Genomic DNA, 19234 nt, shown 5'->3' with positions numbered 1-19234 from the left:
GAAAATGATCCTCTCTGTGTCATAACAACCATTTTTTGAGGTCAGTAAAAATTCAAGTTCCAGCAACTTCCTGATGAGTTTTTTAAATTTGCCTTCTACTTTATGAACTTTTAAGGTGCACTCACTTCACATTTTCAAGATTTTCTCAGCAACCAGAATGGCTAGAAACATCTATTATTTTTTAAATGAAAGCTGAGATCCTTTGCTGATGTGAACTTTAGGGTACATAACAGGCATATTTCACACCTGGAGTTTGTTGACATTTTGGTGGCAGGAAATTTTATTGAAACCGTTTTTTATGGGAAAATGTCAATTTCAACAAAAAATCATTTTTCTTGCAGGAAAATCAACATTTTGGCATAAAGCAAGCACTTTTGGTCCATTTTGCCTTAAAATGTCATTTTGGTTCTTTTTTGAAAAAAAAAAAGTCAAAATGACATTTTAAGGTTCATTTCTAAATGTCAGTTCAAAATGTAAATGTTTGTATCAAAATGGTTTGAAACTTCTTGAAAATGGAAAATTTTCAACTGAAAAATTGTGAAAAAAAAATTTTGTTTGAAACTTCTCAGAGTAAAAAAATTGGCTTTCTGACCATCTCTAATCCTTACTGACAGTTGCAAGTTCAAATCAGTGCTTCCAACAGGTAATTAACAAACCCAAACAGTTTAAGTTCTGATTTAACCATCCAAATGGAAGATGTGGGTGTCCTTTACAAAGTCTGAACATCACCACCATGTTAGAAAACTAGACTCCATATTGCATACTTAATTCCTTCTTAAATATCTTTCTCCCTTTTCAAAATATCTTTGCCTCCTATTATTCTGCTTCTCTCCTTTGACATTTTTTATCTTTCTTCATTTCCTTTCCTGGCCATGTCCTTCTTTCCTGTTAATCCTGTACAACCCTAAACAGTTTGGTTTTTGGTATAATGGCTAGCCCTTTCTTCAGGCTACAGCAATGCTTCCAATCTGCGATTTTAATAGTTAATTATGGTTTCATTTATTTAATTTATTTTTAATTGTATTTGTTGCACAACATAAAAATAACTGCACTAAGTGTTGTACAGGATTTTATTTCTTTTATTTCAGAGCGTACATAAACTCTGAACTCTATAGAACTTTCTTTCATTGTTACAGTTATTGTCCTTTTGTGTTGCGGTGGCTCTAGAGCCAATTCCGTTTCTCATACCTGTTAAAAGCGAGAAATTAATTTAAAAAAAATATGCCTCTCTGAAGTGGCAAAGACATCACCATTTTGTGCCTGGGTTTTAATCATAATTACATGAAGACAATGGCCTCAGACCTCCCTGTGTTGGCTTTGTGCCTGTGACACTCACCATGACCAAAACCTCAGATACCACAGGTGGGGGGACCTCTGTTGGTGTCAGTCACACTTTGCATTCTGCTAATGCCAGCCTTAGAGAAACTGAGAGAACTTGTCACTCCCATAGTGCTCTGGAGCATGTCTGCTGGCCTAAAAACAGGAACCCAGCCAAAACCTTTTAAGATTTTTGGAACAAGCAGTGTAAAGTTAAAAAAAAATGGCAGCCATTGGGTAGACAGCTGTCAAGAGACATGCAAAGCTCTTGTTATCCTCTGCTTGACTGGGAGTATGGGAAAGGTCTAAACTCCTTTCTCTTAGCTCCTGTATTGGGTTCCTCTGCCACCTAGTTTTTTCAGAACAACTCCCTCCAGGCACTGACTTTGAATGAAAATACTGGTGTACTCTAAATCAGTTAAAGACTGGTGACAATGTTACCAAGTGGAAGTTGAGGATCGGCCCCAAACATGAATGTGGAGAGCATAGGCAAGCACTTGAACATTGCCTGATGCAGTGCCATCTGTCAGCAACTTGTACTCTTAAGGAATTATTTGAGACAAGTGACAACACCCGGTCTTGGCTGCAGCTTTGGTGCAACAAGCTATGATGATGACCTCTGCATTCAATATATACTTGCAGCAAGCTCTAATTGGCTTGAATACTGATCTCTGAAGTGATCTGGGTTGCACTGAAAAGGTGCTTCAATGAAAGGGACTCAGGTCAGTTTAATTCTGCGGCTGCTGCAACCCATACACAGGGTAGAAATGGCGGAGAAGCACTATGCAGGAAATAGAAGTGGTGGAGAGAGTAAACAGAGGAAGAAGAGAGGGAAAAACTGCACATCTATACAAGAATTCCCATTTACGGATAACTTTCCTCCATCCTCTACTTTCTTTGTCTCTCTCTCTCTCACCACCACACAAACACAGAAATCAGCACTAATAGCACAACAGCTCTGGATGACCAATTTATTTTCTAGTGGCTGCCTTGGCCCATACAGCAATACTCCCATTCTATCATTTGCTTTTGATCTGCTTTAAGTAGGGAGAAAAAGGGAACTTTTTTGTCTGCTAAACCCTTGGCATCAATTATGACCTCAAAACAAAGTGCTGAGTTACACTAGACTTAATCCTGAACCAGTCCCAAGTAGGATGTGCCCCTTTTTGCTTGAGATAGGAACTAAAGTGAAAACTAGCACCAAAGTATCCCCAACACCTCACTTTGGGTTCCTCTGTGTTGTGTTAGCATGGAACAGATATACTACAGGTCCAAGATTTCACATAAACAAGTTTATTCAATAATTGGACTTTAACTACATTGTCCATTTCCTTCCTGATGGTAGGGATGGGGAAACCCAGCCCTCACCCTGAACTGTTTATAAGGAAAACGGTTGGGCACACATTTTTACTGCATACAGCAAGTGGGAAAAAGGGAAAAGAAACTCTAGACCCCCAATAAGTTTTCATAAGCATATCTGAAAGGGGGGTTTAATCAAAACCACTTCATTGGGTCACAGAAGAAGAACCACTGTGCAAAGCTCCGGTTTGTAATTAATGTCCATGTTGGAGTCAGGTAAACCTAACAATTTTTTATCATTTACCGGGTCATAGACACAACCGGTCTGTTAACTTCATAATCATACTGGGTATGATTATTACCGGATGTGGAATGAAAAGCAAACAGGTAATGTGAATAGGGAATCCATTAAGTACAAGCTAAGACCTATACTGCTATGAAAGGAAACTAAAAAGGTTATTTACACAAATATTAAGAGCTGGCAACAGGAAGTCAGTGGTAATCAAATGTTTACATTGCCCTTTTATATGTGTGTATTTTACCATAGATAGGATGTCTCCTCTCAATGCTAGAATAATACCTGCTAAGAATCACTGAAACCACTTTCAAGTGCGCACTTTTATTCCTCCTTTAATTGCTACATTTAATTTTTCCTTCATTCCCATATTTATCAGTTGACTTGGGTAAGGGTAAGAAGCAGCAGTTCCCCTTCAAAGCTGCTTGACTTGTGGGGAGGGTAGAAAAGAGACTTGAAAATGAGATTCATCCCCTGTCATTCCTCCTCCTGACCTCCTCTTCCTCCAGGAAACTTAGGATTATAAAAACGATCATATGGATATAATAAAAGTGTGACAGAGTTGAAGAAGGTGGGGGGGGTACACATTAGTGATGGCACTTTCACAAATGCAGCTTAAAGAACAGAGGTTTCTGGCTGGCATGGTGGTTGGGTGATAGCACAGTCCCCCTCACTGCCTAGGCTAACAGCACCTAGGAGAACTATAGTGGTAGCAAATTCAGCCCCGGTAGCCAGGGCCAGCCTTAGGGAAAATGGCGCCCTGGGTGAACTTTCTTTGGCACCCTTTAAGTACTGCTCACCCAGCAGTTGGCGGCCGCCCAGCAGGCAAAGTGGCAGCAGGTGGAGCGGCAGCAGAGCTGCAGGTGTCATCCTGCCTGGCTCCTGCCCCGCAGCCCCCTTTATCCCCTCCTCCCACCCCCCCCCCAGGTGGGCACGGGCCTTCTGCATCCTCTTGACCATGGTGCCCTGCCCCTGACCATGGCACCTTGGCCAGTCGCTCATGTCACCTGCCCATAAGGCCGGCTCTGCCTGAATGTCTTGCATTGCTATTAAGGGTATGTCTACACTACTCACCAGATCGGCGGGCAGCGATCGATCCAGTGGGGATCAATTTATCACGTCTAGTCTAGACACGATAAATCGACCCCCAAACCCTTTCCCGTCGACTCCTGTACTCCAGCGCCATGAGAGGCACAAGCAGAGTTGACGGGGGAGCGGCAGCAGTCGACTCACCACGGTGAAGATACCACGGTAAGTCCCCGCCCTCCCAGTGTAGATCAGGGCTAAGTATCCCCTACCTTAGGAATTGCAGGATAGATATAACTTGCATCCTTTTACTTACAATTGTTTGTTCTTGTGTATATAGCTATGCAACTGTTATGATTTTTTCTGTGTACTGAAATTTAAATCTCTGAGAACTTTTCTGTTTATTTTAGTTCTCTCTTGTTGTTTTTCCCTAACCTAAACTAAAAATTTAGACCAGCACTGTCTCTCTGCTCTTTGAGTTTGGTGGAACTGAATCAGCCCGTATGCTATTTACCAACCAGTTACTGTGACAACTACTATTTCTTCTGGTGAAACAAAGGATAGAGTTTAAAAGTCCTGTACAGACCAGTGTGCATATATGATTGTTAATATGCCTTTGAAAAACTCAGATGACTAAGAGAAGTTAAGCTTAACGAAATTCTAGTTCAACTGGCTGAATTAAAGTTGGAATGTCAGACATAACTGCAAATTGCCTTGATTTTACCATTTTTAAATTTCATTTTTAATATTTCTAAAACATATTAAATCAATAAGGCATATCTATACTATTGTATACTAACAAAGTCATGGAATTAATACTTCCTGATAAACAGTAAGGAAGGCATGGATACATTACTGGATACCATTCTGATAATGTTTTAAATATATTATTAACACTTGATAGGTTATTTGTAGGAACACTGAAAGCAAACTATTACCTAATAGTCTCTCTTTATATGACTGGTGAAATAGCATTTAGAAAAAAAAGAGTACATTCTGCCCCCCTCTCCTCCCCATACTATAAATGCTGTCAAGGAATCAGAGGATATAGAGAAAGGATAAACATCATCATCAAAATGTTGGAGAGACTGCCATTTGAGGAAAGCTTAACCGTACTAAATACCGAGCTACATAACTTGACCAAATGAGGACTAAAGTTGGGGGTGGGGAGAGATAGTAAAAATAAGATAGGTAGAGCTCTGGGGATTACATAAACTCGTACTGTTTGTGGAAACTGTCTAGAGCAAGGGTGGACAAACTACGGCCCGGGGGCCACATCCAGCCCTCCAGATGTTTTAATCTGGCCCTTGAGCTCCCACCTGGGAGCAGGGTCAGGGGCTTGCCCCACTCCGCGCAGCTCCCAGAAGCAGTGGCATGTCCCCCCTCTGGCTCCTACGCATAGGGGCAGCCAAGGGGCCCTGCACACTGCCCCCGCCCCCGCAGCTCCCATTGGCCAGGAACCATGGCCAATGGGAGCTACAGGGGCGGCGCCTGCGGACAGGGCAGTGCGCAGAGCTGCCTGGTCACGCCTCTGCATAGGAGCTGGAGGGGGGACATGCCACTGTTTCTGGGAGCTGCTTGAGGTAAGCACCACCCGGAGCCTGCACCCCCGACCCCCACCTGCACCCCAAACCCCCACCTCCTGCCCTCCAGCTGGAGCCCTCACTTCCTCTGCACCCCAACCTCCTGTCCCAGCCTGGAGCCCCCTCCCACACCCTGAACTCCTCATTTCTGGCCCCACCCCAGAGCCTGCACCCCAAGTCGGAGCCCTCACCCCCTCCTGCACCCCAGCCCCCAATTTTGTGAGCATTCATGGCCCGCCATACAATTTTCATACCCAGATGTGGCCCTCGAGCCAAAAAGTTTGCCCACCCCTGGTCTAGAGATATTTCATAGAATCATGTTTTAATTCTAAACAGAATCACAAGATGTAAATGAAATCAGGCCATTCTTAGACTCTTAGAGCCTGAAGCTTTGATTTACTCACTTTAGGTCAGGTTATGCATGGCCCTTATGTAGATGTACAGGGTGTTTATAGGATGTGTGCAAAGAGTCATATCCAGTGAAGCTCACATAAAGTACAGGCACAACTGCAGACCTTGCACTTGGGAGCACACTAAGATTACTCTCTTCCTGTGCCTTCAGGGTACACAGATCTCCAAAGCTGATTAAAGACATGACCTTTCAGAAACAAGCACAGTTTTTCCAGTGGGGCAACAGGATGTGCAATGTATATTTACCAAGCCATGGCAAAACTCATTCATAGCATACAAACAAAATAGCATAGAAGTTAAACTTGATAACACTACTACATTTTCCTTTACTTACTTGAAAGATAAGAAACACTCTTATCTATATTTCCCAAATGATATTAGTTCACGTGCCACTTTCTTAAAAAATTGATATTTGAATTACCATATGTAAATTTCTCCTTTTGCGCACATTTATTTTAGGTCTTCACAGGCTTGATTTAAGTATTTCCAGACTCTACCATAAAATAAATGTCTAAGGAAGCCCAAAATGTCCATCTATAACATCCTCTTTAAACACTGCAGGATTTTAGATAGTTATCTAAAAGAAACACAGTTAAGCCACCATGATTATTACTTATATCCTTCACTTTATTCAAATGACAGGAAACAATTCTTTGAGTCATAATGTCTGTTTTCATCTATTTTGGTGAGTACGTCTGAGTTGTGTCAATGGGCAATTGTTTTCACTTGTTTTATAAGTTCGAAGTTCCTGTTAATTCTTATCTAGATTATGGTTGAACACGAGCCAAAGGCTTAGCTGGAAGTAGTGGGGTTTAACTGGGCACCAACCAGCTTCAACTCCACAAAGACTCTTGCTCCCCATCAGATCCAGCCCCTTTCGAAGCAGGGCTCCTGGATGCCTACAGTGCTGGGCCTGGTGCATCCTGAATGTTCTTAGTCCAGTAGCCAGGCTTTTATCCACTTGACCCAACCAACCACCCACCAACCATCCAGGTGTTGCCAATTCTCATTATTTTATTGTGAGTCTCATGATTTTTGGTGTATTGCTTAGAACCCCAGCTCCTAACTCCTAGAATCAAGAGATTCAAGAATCGTCCACTCTTATGTAACAGATTTTCTTATATAAACTCAAGTCAGTCAGTGTACATTTTTGAGGTGCGTAGGTATGAGAGCAACCAAGCACAGCATAATTGAAGGAATGATGGAGAAGTGTAAGGCTTCTGAAATGAGGACACATATGTTTGACTTGTCAGGATAAATTTTACAACACGACCATAAGACAACTCAAATTGAGCTGATCAGAAAAGTTTTTGTTTCCCTGCAGAAAACGTTGACTATTAAGTGAAAAAAAACAAACAAACAAAAGTTTCCAGCCCACAACTTTTGGTTTAAAACCCAAAATTTTGATTTATAAATGCCTTCATGGTGCCTTCATGGGCACTATAGTTCAAGTGCCTCATGTCCTCATACCCCTCTGTGTCCTCCCTGACTAGAACTTTTTTCCTTTGGAAAATGCCGGTTCTTCAAAATTGAAACATTCCATGGAAATTTTTTTGTTGATACTAGGCAAGTTGACCAACTGGCCAGCTTACCTACTTGCCTGCGTTCTTGCCAGCCAACCAACAGGAGCCCCTGGGGTGTGCAATGAACTCGGCCTTACTTGCAATGAAGCATGCAACCACCTAGCTAAGTTGCACAGACAATGCTGGTGAGAAGCAAGAAGGCAAAGTTAGAGTTGTTCTTTCTATATTTGTTGAGTAATGCTAGACTTATTGATGTTTTAGTTTATTTTGAAATAGTGTTCTACTTAGTTTGTTTTTATATAAGGTAGATAGAGCACATAGTTACAAGTTTAACTCTATTTTAACCTAGTCTTTTGTCTAGATTTCACTCCTTTTTTCAATCCCCACCAAGCATTGGTGTTGCTGAGGTTGTTGGCTCTTCTCCAAAGCATTCATCCAAATCACTGGACTCTGACTGAACACTTTCTTTCTTTTTATTCCTCACTTAAGGTGTTAGTGTGAGAACAGAAGTCAGGGACAGAGCCTAATGCCAGAAACTGGATATGAAATGTACAATGTGTATGCAGACTAAGAATGTCTCTTGAGAACTTTCTCTGGACCTTGGCATTATACTAAATATCCCTATGCAAAATGTTTGCAAAAAAAGAAGTTCTTCCTGAGTTTGAAGTTTGTCTGTGCTGAGGCCAAAATTCTCATATACAATGTGAAAGTCTTATCCACACCGGGGTCAAATTCTGTTCTTATTAACACTAGAGAATTTTGCGTTGGAGAAGTAGCAGCAATAAGCAGTTGTCTTCTATGTGGGAGGGCCTGCCATTGGAAGGGAATGCAAAGCCCACTTTAATGGCTTACACAACTATTTGCTAGATAGTGGAAAAGTATTGGCAATCAGAATTCTATTTCAGGCTCCAGGGGAGAATGGACTAGAGGATAGAGCAGTGGTTATAGACAGAACATCTGAACCCACAGATTTGGCATGTTCATTCTGAAAGGCAGTTTGGTTAAATGGGCCTTTCATATTAGAGCTCTAGGTTTTTACCCAGTTGTGCCAGTACTCATTTTGTGCAATCTGTTATCCCATCTGTAAAATGGGGGTGAATGATGATTGTTTGTGTCTTGAGAGGAATATGAATGAGGCCTTGTTCAATAATAAGACATGTGAAGGGCACAATTAGTTCTTGTTAGTGGAAGAGTTGAAACTAAACTTCACGGTTGCCTCCTAGATTCTAATCCAGTGCTTTTCAGCCAAAGGTTATTTTTCAGCTACTGCTTTGCCTCTCTACAATACCGGATCATGTAAGGAACTCCATAAGGTTAGAAAACATGCTCAATGTTCAGAGAGTTCCAAGGGAGTCAGAAGTTCAAAGATTTTAGCAGCCGACCTCGAACCAGCTTTATTAAGCATGTACAAATGGAAATTTTTCAGGGCCTTAATTGGCCAAATCTGGATAAAATTTTATGGGGCCAGCAAAAGACATCTCTTGAGCCCCAAGACTTTCCCTGTGCCAAATTTCAGGCTTTTGCTCCTAAGTATGGCATTTCTAGATCTCTTCAGAATGCCTGGAAATAAATTAATGTTGGAAACACTGCCTATTTCCCCCTAACTTTATAGTTGAAAACCATTGCACCATTTTTGCTGAAGGCAAAAACAACCATAGCATGGGGCATGGGTCACTTGCTGGAGGATTCTCTGCACTTTGAAGTCTTTAAACCACAAGTTGAGGACTTCAATAGCTCAGACATAGGTCAGGGGTTTGTTACAGGAGTGGGTGGGTGAGATTCTGTGGCCTGCGTTGTGCAGGAGGTCAGACTAGAAGATCATAATGGTCCCTTCTGACCTTAAAGTCTATGAGTCTATGAGCAACCTTTTAGTTGTCAAAATAAGAATTTAGTAAAATTCAAAGAGGGATCAGATGTTAACGTAAATAACAAGACTATCCAAAGTTATAGCAGTTAATGGAAACAAGGAGCTTTTGAAAGGATAAAAATACCCATGGTTCAGCATTTAAAGTAATCTCCAACTTTTAGGGATGAGATTGAGACTTTCGGGGGGGGGGGGGGGGAACGGGACAGATTATATCACATCTGTCTACTGTGGGATTCTTGCACCTTCCTCTGAGGAATCTGGTTTTGGCCACTGCTGGAGACAGTATATTGGATGAGATGGACCTTGGGTCCACTCCAATATGGACCATGAAACAGGAACATAGGAACTGCCAAAAATTTTAATTTTCTTTAAAAAATTGTATCTAAACCACTCTTTCTCAAGTGTGTATTTAGTTCAAGTACATCAAGAGAAAATTAAAAATATTTCTTTGAAACAGCCTGTACTAAAGAAATCAAGATGTTATCATAACAACCCACATTCTTCTAATCTACCTGCCACAAAGAAGAATGGTTTGTCATACTAGCTACAAAATGCTGTAGATATTAAACCTCTGCCTGAAATGGCAAACATCATAATGAAGATTCGTAGTCAACTTGACAGCAGGTAGAACCTGGAATGACTATGGCAAATGTAATAAGCATCTCAGTCATGAAAAATAAAGATAACTCCAACTGAATAGAAACCGCAACTAGTATAGACTCTGGCATTAAAATCCTTACATCACCATCCTTACTGGTTCTCAAAAGCCTCATTCAGGCTTAATATGCTTGAGATACGGAATGTTTTAATTATCTAGCATAAATGATTAAGCATGTGCATCAATTTGTTGAAAGATTTGTCTGAAGGCCAGCCACTTAAGATCATCTAGAACAGGGGTTCTCAACATTTTGCTTTCTGAGGCCCCTCCCAACATGCTATAAAAACTCCATGGCCCACCTGTGCCACAACAGCTGCTTTTCTGCATACAAAAGCATAGGTGCCGGAACAAGGGGTGCAGCCACATTCCCTGGCTTGAAGTGGTTTCCATCATATACAGGGTTTACAGATTGGTTCAGTGGCTCTCAGCACCTCCACTACACAAATTTTTCCAGCGTCCCTGTATAAAAGCCATGGCCGGCATTAGGGGGTAGCAAGCAGGGCAATTGCCTGGGGCCCCACACCACAGGGGGCCCTGAAAAACTGAGTTGCCCAGGTTTCTGCTTCAGCCCCGGGTGGTGGGGCTTGGGGCAGCAGGACTTTGGCTTTCTGCTCTAGGCTCCAGTGAGTTTAATGCCGGCCCTGCTTGGCGGACCCTCTGAAACCTGCTCACAGCCCCCTAGGGGGCCTCAGACCCCTGGTTGAGAACTGCTGATCTAGAAAACATGAGTTTCTGCTTGCCAATCAAATTTGGAAGTACAATAAAACCTATGCCTTAAACTGAGTTATACATAAAAGTGTTTTGCCTCTTCAAAATATCAACCCAACTGCTGGTTCTTGTCATGTTGCAACTGATATCAATAAATTCAGGAATGAGCAAAGTAACCCTAACAATGGCCTAGAGCAGTGATACTCAGACTCAGGCTCGCGAGCCGCAAGTGGCTCTTTAATTTATCTCCTGAAGCTCTTTGCAGCATATGATATTAAAACACTGTTATTTAGTTATTAACCAATCTGGATGTTTTACTATGTTATTAACCAATTAAATTATCAACTTGCACTAAGTTATTAATTTATTTGCTGCAAGAATCAGACATACAGACAGATAGACAGATAGATAGACAGACAGATGAGATGAATTCACACGACTGTGGTTCTTTTGGGTAATGTTGATCTCTAATTTGGCTCCTGAACCACTGCAGTCTGAGTATCACTGGCCTGAAGAGTCTTCAAAACTAGAATTGGTCCAAAGCTATAAAATTTGGATCTTAATGTGAATTTTTCCAAAGATCAAGGAAAGAAAGGAATGAACAGATGCTGGGTTTTGGTTTGGCCCACTATGGAGGTAGGCCCTCAGACGCCAAATTTGTATCTGTATCCAAACTTCCCCAGGCCCACTAGCCAGAACATGATAGGAGAAATACATGTAACACTGGAAGTGGAACAGCTTCTTAGAGAATGCTTAGTAAGCAAGTGTTCCCTAAAACTAGACATACCTTAATGAAAATCCTACCTAAAACATACCATACAATAATAGACTGTCACCAAATTAAACTGTTTTAACTGTCTCCATATAGACAGCTACAGAGGTTTCCCTAAGTTTCTCTGTCATTGCAAAACACTCAAGCAATGTGTTTTCTGGAAACTGAAATACAACTCAATATTGAGAGCTTTTGACTGGAAAATGTATTAGCATTGAATTATCTTGGCTCATACGACCCGTTCTGATTCCTAAAATCTATGGTGACAGCCAAAAAATCCCAATGATGCCATGCAAAAACAGAATAATACCAAATATTAATAAATGGAATCAATGGAGTCGGACAAAAACTGGACAGATTATTACAGTGAGAATGGCAATTTCCACATATACAACCAGATATGTTAACTTTTCACAGAGCTCTGTAACCAAAACCAGCTATTCGTTCAATGAAACCCTGTGAACTTCCTCTGACCACCAATAAATGTTTCATTGTTGATGCTCAATCTTGATCTGTCCCCATAAATTACATATGCTCCTGGGTACTCCTTTTAGTTAATTTTATCTAGAGCATTATGACATTTAGATGTCTTCATATAATATGAAGCAGATTTTTGAGTCATAAGTACTAAGACGGATTTAATGGCAATCTTTTCTAAGATAGCTGAACTTACTGCATTTTCTTTAATAGAATGAATGGCAGCTAAGAACATTGCAATAAATCTGAGAAGCTAAAAATAGCAATCCTTTGATGGAAATGTTTTTATTAGTATTTACCAGCATATGTACTTTACGATCATTTTCTTACAGTGCATGTATGAATGCAATATAAAAAAATTGTAAAATCTTAACTACAAAGGAAGACAGCAGGTTTAGGGAATGGTAATGGGATATGAAACTTTTTACCTCTAGATCACTGGTTTGAATCCAGCCAGGTCCACAGAGACAGAGTTGTTAATGTCTAATGGCTATTTGGTGCCCTGTATGAAATGAAATAGTAGTCTTATTCCAGTTTCAAGTGAACAGGTTTGATGCCTTCACTTACATCTTCAGGGACTGAAATAATCTTGCCTAAGGTGGCCCTGGCAAGTCAGAGTTAAGACACGTTGGTTGACCAGTGTATGGCCAGTAACAACATGGATCACCATGTTATACCTCTTCTGTGGATAAATGAAGGACTTCATTTCCTAGAGTTGTCAGTCTGATACTTTTACATCAGCACTAAATTTACTGTTGAATGTCCAGCCCTGCAAATGCTCCACTTGTGGAGCTCTCATTGAAATCAACCCGGCTTCATCATCCTTTCTTGATAAAGAAGGTTTTATGATAAACGGTAAGAAGAAAGGGTTACTAACCTGTTCCTTAACTGTTGTTCTGAGATGTGTTGCACATGTTCATTCCACTCCAGGTGTGTGCACCCTAGTGCACAACTGTCAAAGATTTTTTCCCTCAGCGGTACCTGTCAGGGTGGCACATGCACCTCTGCTGCTTTGAGCTACTGCAGATGGTATAAAGGGCGGAGCCACCCAGACCCCTCCCCCTCAGTTCCTTCTTACCAGATAGACTCCGATAGACAGGGGGAAAGATGGTGGGTTGTGGAATGGACATGTGTAACACATCTTGAAGAACAGTTACTGAACAGGTTAATAACCATTCTTCTTCTTTGAGTGATTGCACATGTCCATTCCACTTAAGGTGACTCACAAGCAGTTCGGTCTGGAGGTGGGATCGCAGTCTACCTAAATAGATATTGAAGGACCACATGTCCAAACCTGGCACCATGTCTAGATTGTTGAGAAATGGCACAATGCGAGGCAAAAGTATGCACTGATGACCAGCTTGCTGATTTGCAAATGTCCAGAAAATGCAATTGGGCCTGAAAGGCTGCAGAGGCTGCATATGATCTAGTTGAATGCACCAACACTTTTCTTGGGGTTGTCACATTAGCCAGCTTGTAGCACAAATGAATATGAGAGGAGATCCACAAGGAAATCCTTTGAGAGAAGACTGGAAGGGCCTTCAGTCTGTTTGCAGTTGCCACGAATAGCTGTGACAATGACCTAAACAACTTAGTGTGGTCCAGGTAAAATGCTAACGCTCTTCTAATGTCCAAGGTGTGAGCTTTTTCTTCATCTTTATGATTATGAAGCTTCGGGTAGAAAATTGGTAAATAAATTGCCCAATTAAAGTGGAAGTTGGACACCACTTTAGTGAGGAACTTTGGATGAGGGCAGAGGTAAATCTTGTCCTTATAAAAGATAACATAAGGAGGTTCTGAAACCAGAGCTCATAACTCACCCACTCTCCTGGTTGAGGTGATTGCAGTCAAAAAGGCTACCTTCATGGAAAGATGAAGTAAGGAACAGGTAGCCATTGATTCAAAGGTGGAACCCATTAACTTTGCTAACACTAGGATTAAGTCCCAAGGGAGAATAGGAGCTCTACTTGGGAAGATAACCTATCCAAACCCTTTTGAAATCTGATTGCCATAAGCTTGGAAAAAAGGGAGCAGTTATCAGTTGGTGGGTGGAAAGCCGAGATAGCTGCCAGATGGATTTTGATGGAACTAATAGCAAGATCTTATTGTTTCAGGTATACGAGCTAGTCCAATACCTGATAGATGGAAGCTGGGAGTGGGGAAACACCTTTCTGCTGGGACCAGATGGAGAATTTCTTCCATTTTGCCAGGTAAGTATACCTAATAGAAGGCTTTCTAACATTTAAAAGCACATCTTGAACCTCCTTTGAGCAAATTTTCTCCAGATGAGCCAGCCACGGCACATCCAAGGTGTCATGTGTAGGGTCTGTATGGTGGGGTGAAGGAGATGCCCATTGTCCTGAGAGATCAGGTCTGAATCTGGTGGAAGTATCAGAGGATCTTTGTCCAAAAGTCAAAAACTAATGATGTCGAGGTCACACTGTGGAGTTACAAGTATGACTTGAGCCTGGTGCTGTTTGATTTTGAACAACATTCAGGTAGGAGTGGAACTGGAGGAAATGTGTACAGGAGTTTGTCTGTCCAGGGCAATGGGAAATTGTCCATGAAAGACCTTGAGCTGTGACCTGCTCAAGAACAAAACCAATGACATTTCCTGTTTACTTTTGTTGCAAACATATCTATGTGGGGCTGCCTTGGCAGTGGTGACAGTCTTCATGAGAAAGATAGGAGTTCATGTGTTTCCTTACCTGATGACTGGTTGGTGAGGTGCCAGTTCAAGGCTCAGGTACTGTCCAGTTTGATGGTCATCCAATCCCCCGTCGATGCACTAGGGTTGCTCATCAACAGAGAGAAGTCAATCCTGTCACCTGTACAAAGGATAAAGTATAGGTGGTCTTGAACTCTATGGACACTAGGTCCCTGCTTCTACAGCTAAGATTCCAGACAATACTAACACTGCTTTGGACCTGAAGGCCCATCCTACCAGGACAGTTCAAAATTGCCTCTGCTTCTAGGACATATGGCCTCATGCACTTACATAGTTCAGCATGCCAGGCTCCATCTCAGGAAACTACAATGGTGGTTAGCATTGGGGTACTCACTGATCCATAATCCCCTAAACATGTAAGTTTGGATGTCCACACAAGTCTTGACCTCTCTAGACTGGCAGAAAGACCCTTCAAATGTTTGTGGGGGAGTTCTGTTTGCTCCTCCTCAACCAGCTTTCCCCTTAGTTACAGATGTTTCTATCCTCGTTGGGGAGCTTACCTTGGATCCCTGCAGACTCAAGGTTTGTGGTCTGCCCATGATTTGACTCTACATATAAATGCCAGAAAAATGGGGGACATCCATCTAGCTTGTCTGGCCTTCCTTCCCCTTATCAAGGGGTAAGATCTGCTAGTACTAACAGACAATACAGCAGCCATGTCCTATGTGAACAGGCAAGGAGGGACCTGGTTGACTCTTCTATGCCAGGAGGTGATGAGGCTGTGGGATTTCTGTATTGCTATTTCTGTCCACCTCAAAGCCTCTCATCTTCCCAGAGTACACAATACTCTGGCAGACTGGTGAAGCAGGTCATTCATGAGGCGCTGAGAGCTCTCTTTTCCCAGTCATAGCCAGATCTGGAATATACGAGGGGCTGCAGACAGTCCAAATGGTAATAATATAAACTGTAGTGGGATTTGTCGACCACAAACCTGAAGAATTTCCTGTGGCTCTGATGTATTGCCACATGGAAATGCACATCTTCTAAGTTGAGGGGAGCATACCAAACCTTAAGGTCCATGGAGGGGATAATAGAAGCCAGAGTGACCATCTGGAAGTTTATTTCCTTCAGGAATTTGTTGACCTTTCTTTGGTCTCAAATAGGCCTGAGACCCCCTCTTGCTTTCAAGATTAGGAAGTAGTGAGAGTAAAATCCCTTCCCTCTGAGAAACAGGAACTTCCTCTATGGCTTCCACTTGGAGGCCTACAGGCCTTACCTCCTACAGGAGAATGTTCCTGGGTAGTGATGTACAACCAAGCACTCGGATAAAGAGATAGTTGGCAACAAGCATGGTAGGAGTGGCTGGCATTCTGGATACTGGTAGGTTGTCCTCAACCAACACATCAGAATGCTTGCTTGGAACTCCCAGGCTGCCTTGATAAACTGGTAGCTGCAGCAGAAGAAGGAGGGAGTGGTCTTCTCCTGTAACGTCTGCCTTTTTTCTGATTATGTCCTGGATGCAAGGCATGAAAGTAGGATACTGGTGAGGCTGCTGAGGACAAAACTGCTTCCTCTTCAGAAAAAGATGCCCAAAATTTGAGCATTACCCTCAAGTGCTTAAGATTTGCTGCTTCTCATCGGTGTGCACAGAAAAAAGTGATGGACCCTCAAGGGCAGGTCCTGTATGGTCTGTTGGACTTCTTGAGGGAGACCGGATGACTGAAGCCAGGAACATCTACACATCATAATGACCAATGCTTTGGCCCAAGCTGCCGAGCCTGCAGTGTCCAAACTGGCCACATGGTTGGGTCGATAGGTGCCGAGCAAGGGATATTGCTGTATGTGATGTGGCCATGAGATGTAAGAGCAAACCTCTGACTCCAACAAGGAATCCACTTCATCTCACTGGGGTGGGGGTGGAGTGGGGGGGACTATTCCCATCATTGCTATCCGAGGGTGGTACCAGTGAGATCACGGCCTACTTTCCTCTAGATGTCACCACTTGGAGAGGTACTTGAGAGGCTGGAGGTGCCCCGAGAACCAGACTATGGGTTGGCACAAGCAAAATAGGTGCTGGTACAGGGTGCAAAGACTCCTGGACCACCAAGGAAACTGGCACCAAGAGATTTAGCAGTTCCCATGCCACTGTGAAAGCCTTCGTAGACAGTCCCGGAATAATCCTTGCTGTTGAGACATCAAGGGCTGTACTGTTGAAGTACACACCACTTCAGGGGCAGTCTCAATGGGACCGTGGCTGGTGCTGGAGTCAATGGACCCCCTTGGACTGATGACTGCCTCAAAGAGGTCCTCTGCTTCAAGTGCACCCCACTGCCCTTGTGCTTACTGGGCTTCAGTGCTGAGGATCTCAATCTCTCAGATGCTGAGTCTTTAGATACTTTCTGGTGCCTCTTCCTCACCAGTGAGGGGGATTGGCCTGAAGGCTCAGTCAAAGTAGGAGGAGCACTTGTAATGGACACAGATTCACTCGGTGCCCACTCCAAGCAGAGAGGCTCCAAAGTTGGGTGCAGTGCTGCCACCATCAGCAGAAACCTAAGCCTCACTCATAGTGACTCATGAATGATCTGCTTCACCAGTCTGCCAGAGTATTGTGAACTCCAGGAAGGTGAGAGGCTTTGAAGTGGATAGAAATAGCGATGCAGAAATCCAACAGCCTTATCACCTCCTAGCATAGCAGAGTCAACCAGACCCCTCCTTGCCTGTCTTTCTTGGTTCTAGACAAAGTTTCTGCAAATTTGACACTGATCCCTGACATGAGTCTCCCCAAGACACTTCAGGTGGTGTGGGTCACTCACTGGCATTGGCTTCTTGCACAAGTGGTACAGTTGAAACTCTGGTGACTGAGGCATTCCCCAGCACCAATGTCAGTACCCAGGAATGGGAACTAAAGTGTCTGAAAACTCTTAAAAAGAAAATGTATAACTAACCAACACTAAAAACTACTAAAATGGGTGCAAACTATATACAAATAGAAGGAAAATCTTGCACTAGCAAGAACATATGCTCCAACAACTGTTGTGGGTGGTCAGAAGGAACTTACCATTATGGGTGACTCCATCCTTCATACCATGGTGCAGCAGCATGAGGCAACAGAGGGCACATGTGCCGTCCCAATAGGTAACACTGAGGGGAAAGTCTCTGATTGATGGCACACATCTGATTGATGTGCAATCACTCAAAGAAGAAATACCTATTTGACAACAATGATGCTAGGTTGTTGTCATTAACTCAGTCAAGGAGAAGGAAGACTCATATTTGGAAAATATCAATGATTCAGTAGATAAGTTAATAGAGAATGCTATTATTCCTGATTATGATTGCGTGATTAAATCCTAAAAGAAGAGAAAATGAACTTTCTAGATTTTGTTGCATTAATAAGAATTTAGGAGCTAAGTCTTTATAATATTTAGTGTATTATATGCTAGCATGAAGCACTGTAATAGATATGATAATAGATTTAATGTAGTATTGGCTTAATTGACCTTTTTTTTTGTAGTTCAAGTTGTCCTGAGGACTTAATATTTTACCACTATGGTCAATATTTTTAAGAGTGACTTGTGATTTTGGGTGTTCAACTTGACACCCCTTAAAAAGACCCAACTTTTTCAGAGAGTACTGAGCACTCACTTTTTGAAATCAGGTCCCTTTAATGTATCTCAAGTTTAGGACCCAAAAATAGAAACACTCAACATTATGAATCACTTTTTGAAAATCATGGCCTAAATTTATATTCTTTCATTTATATCTTCAAAAAAAAGGGACTGATTAAATTACAAGCTTTTAGGACTACAGGAAGGATTAAAAGATAAACATACTGGAATAAAAGTTCAAAAAATTCTGGAATATTTAAAGGAAGATTTATGAAAAAGCTAGATAGCTCAGAAAAGAGAGATCTTATATGCAGTTTAATATTTATTATGTTGACATACAATGTCTAACATTAAGAATAGTCAATGGTAGTCAGAATTTAAAGACACCCACAAAGGAAAATCATTCAAAACTTGTCACTAAAGAATCATGGGTCAGATTTTTAAATGTGCTGAGTACTCACAACTCTAACTGAAGCCATGTGAGTTGCTAGTCATCAGTATTAGTGGCTGATCAACAACTTTCTATCAAAAAAAATGTCTATGGAAAATTAGATTTTTGACTTAAAGGAAATTTCCGCAGAAAGTTTTTGATTTTTTTGTTGGAAACTCACACCCAGAAAATTTTTAGCTGAAAATTTTAGATTTTTTGGCTAGAAATGTTTTGTTTTTTAGTTGCTGAAATAAACAAATCAGTTTTTCAATGAAAAGGTTAAATTTTTTGCTAAAACAATTTCCAACCACTTCTAGTCAGTATCTCTGTAAGATCAGGCTTCAGGACTTTCACCCCCTCATTTAAATATTTATTTTCTTACTGAGGTATTTTTAAATTTTCTTCCTATTGACTTTTATTTTAGTTTATATCTTTCTTATTTATGAAAAAATAAACGTAAAAAAAACAAATCACCAGAAAACACTTGGTTTTGATCAATACTATAAATCTGCCCAGATTTGCTTGGGTCCAGATACACTGAAAATTAGTAACCATAGGTACCTGCTAGTGAAGGATAGGGAACAGTGTCTCC

General features: G+C 41.7%; 1 protein-coding gene across 1 annotated transcript in view; it reads left to right on the top strand.

Moving 5' to 3' along the window:
* Window positions 1-2084: 2084 nt before the first annotated feature.
* The window catches only part of MUC6 (mucin 6, oligomeric mucus/gel-forming), a 72229-nt gene continuing 55079 nt past the window's right edge, over window positions 2085-19234 (top strand). Inside the window, exon 1 of the mRNA XM_065403346.1 lies at window positions 2085-2127. Coding sequence (XP_065259418.1) covers window positions 2085-2127 — 43 coding nt within the window. The remainder of the gene's footprint in view (window positions 2128-19234) is intronic.

The sequence above is a fragment of the Emys orbicularis genome, chromosome 4 (genome assembly GCF_028017835.1).
Source record: "Emys orbicularis isolate rEmyOrb1 chromosome 4, rEmyOrb1.hap1, whole genome shotgun sequence".
Lineage (NCBI taxonomy): Eukaryota > Metazoa > Chordata > Testudines > Emydidae > Emys > Emys orbicularis.
The sequence above is the reverse complement of the archived record's forward strand: the minus strand, read 5'-3'. Positions and strand labels throughout refer to the sequence as shown.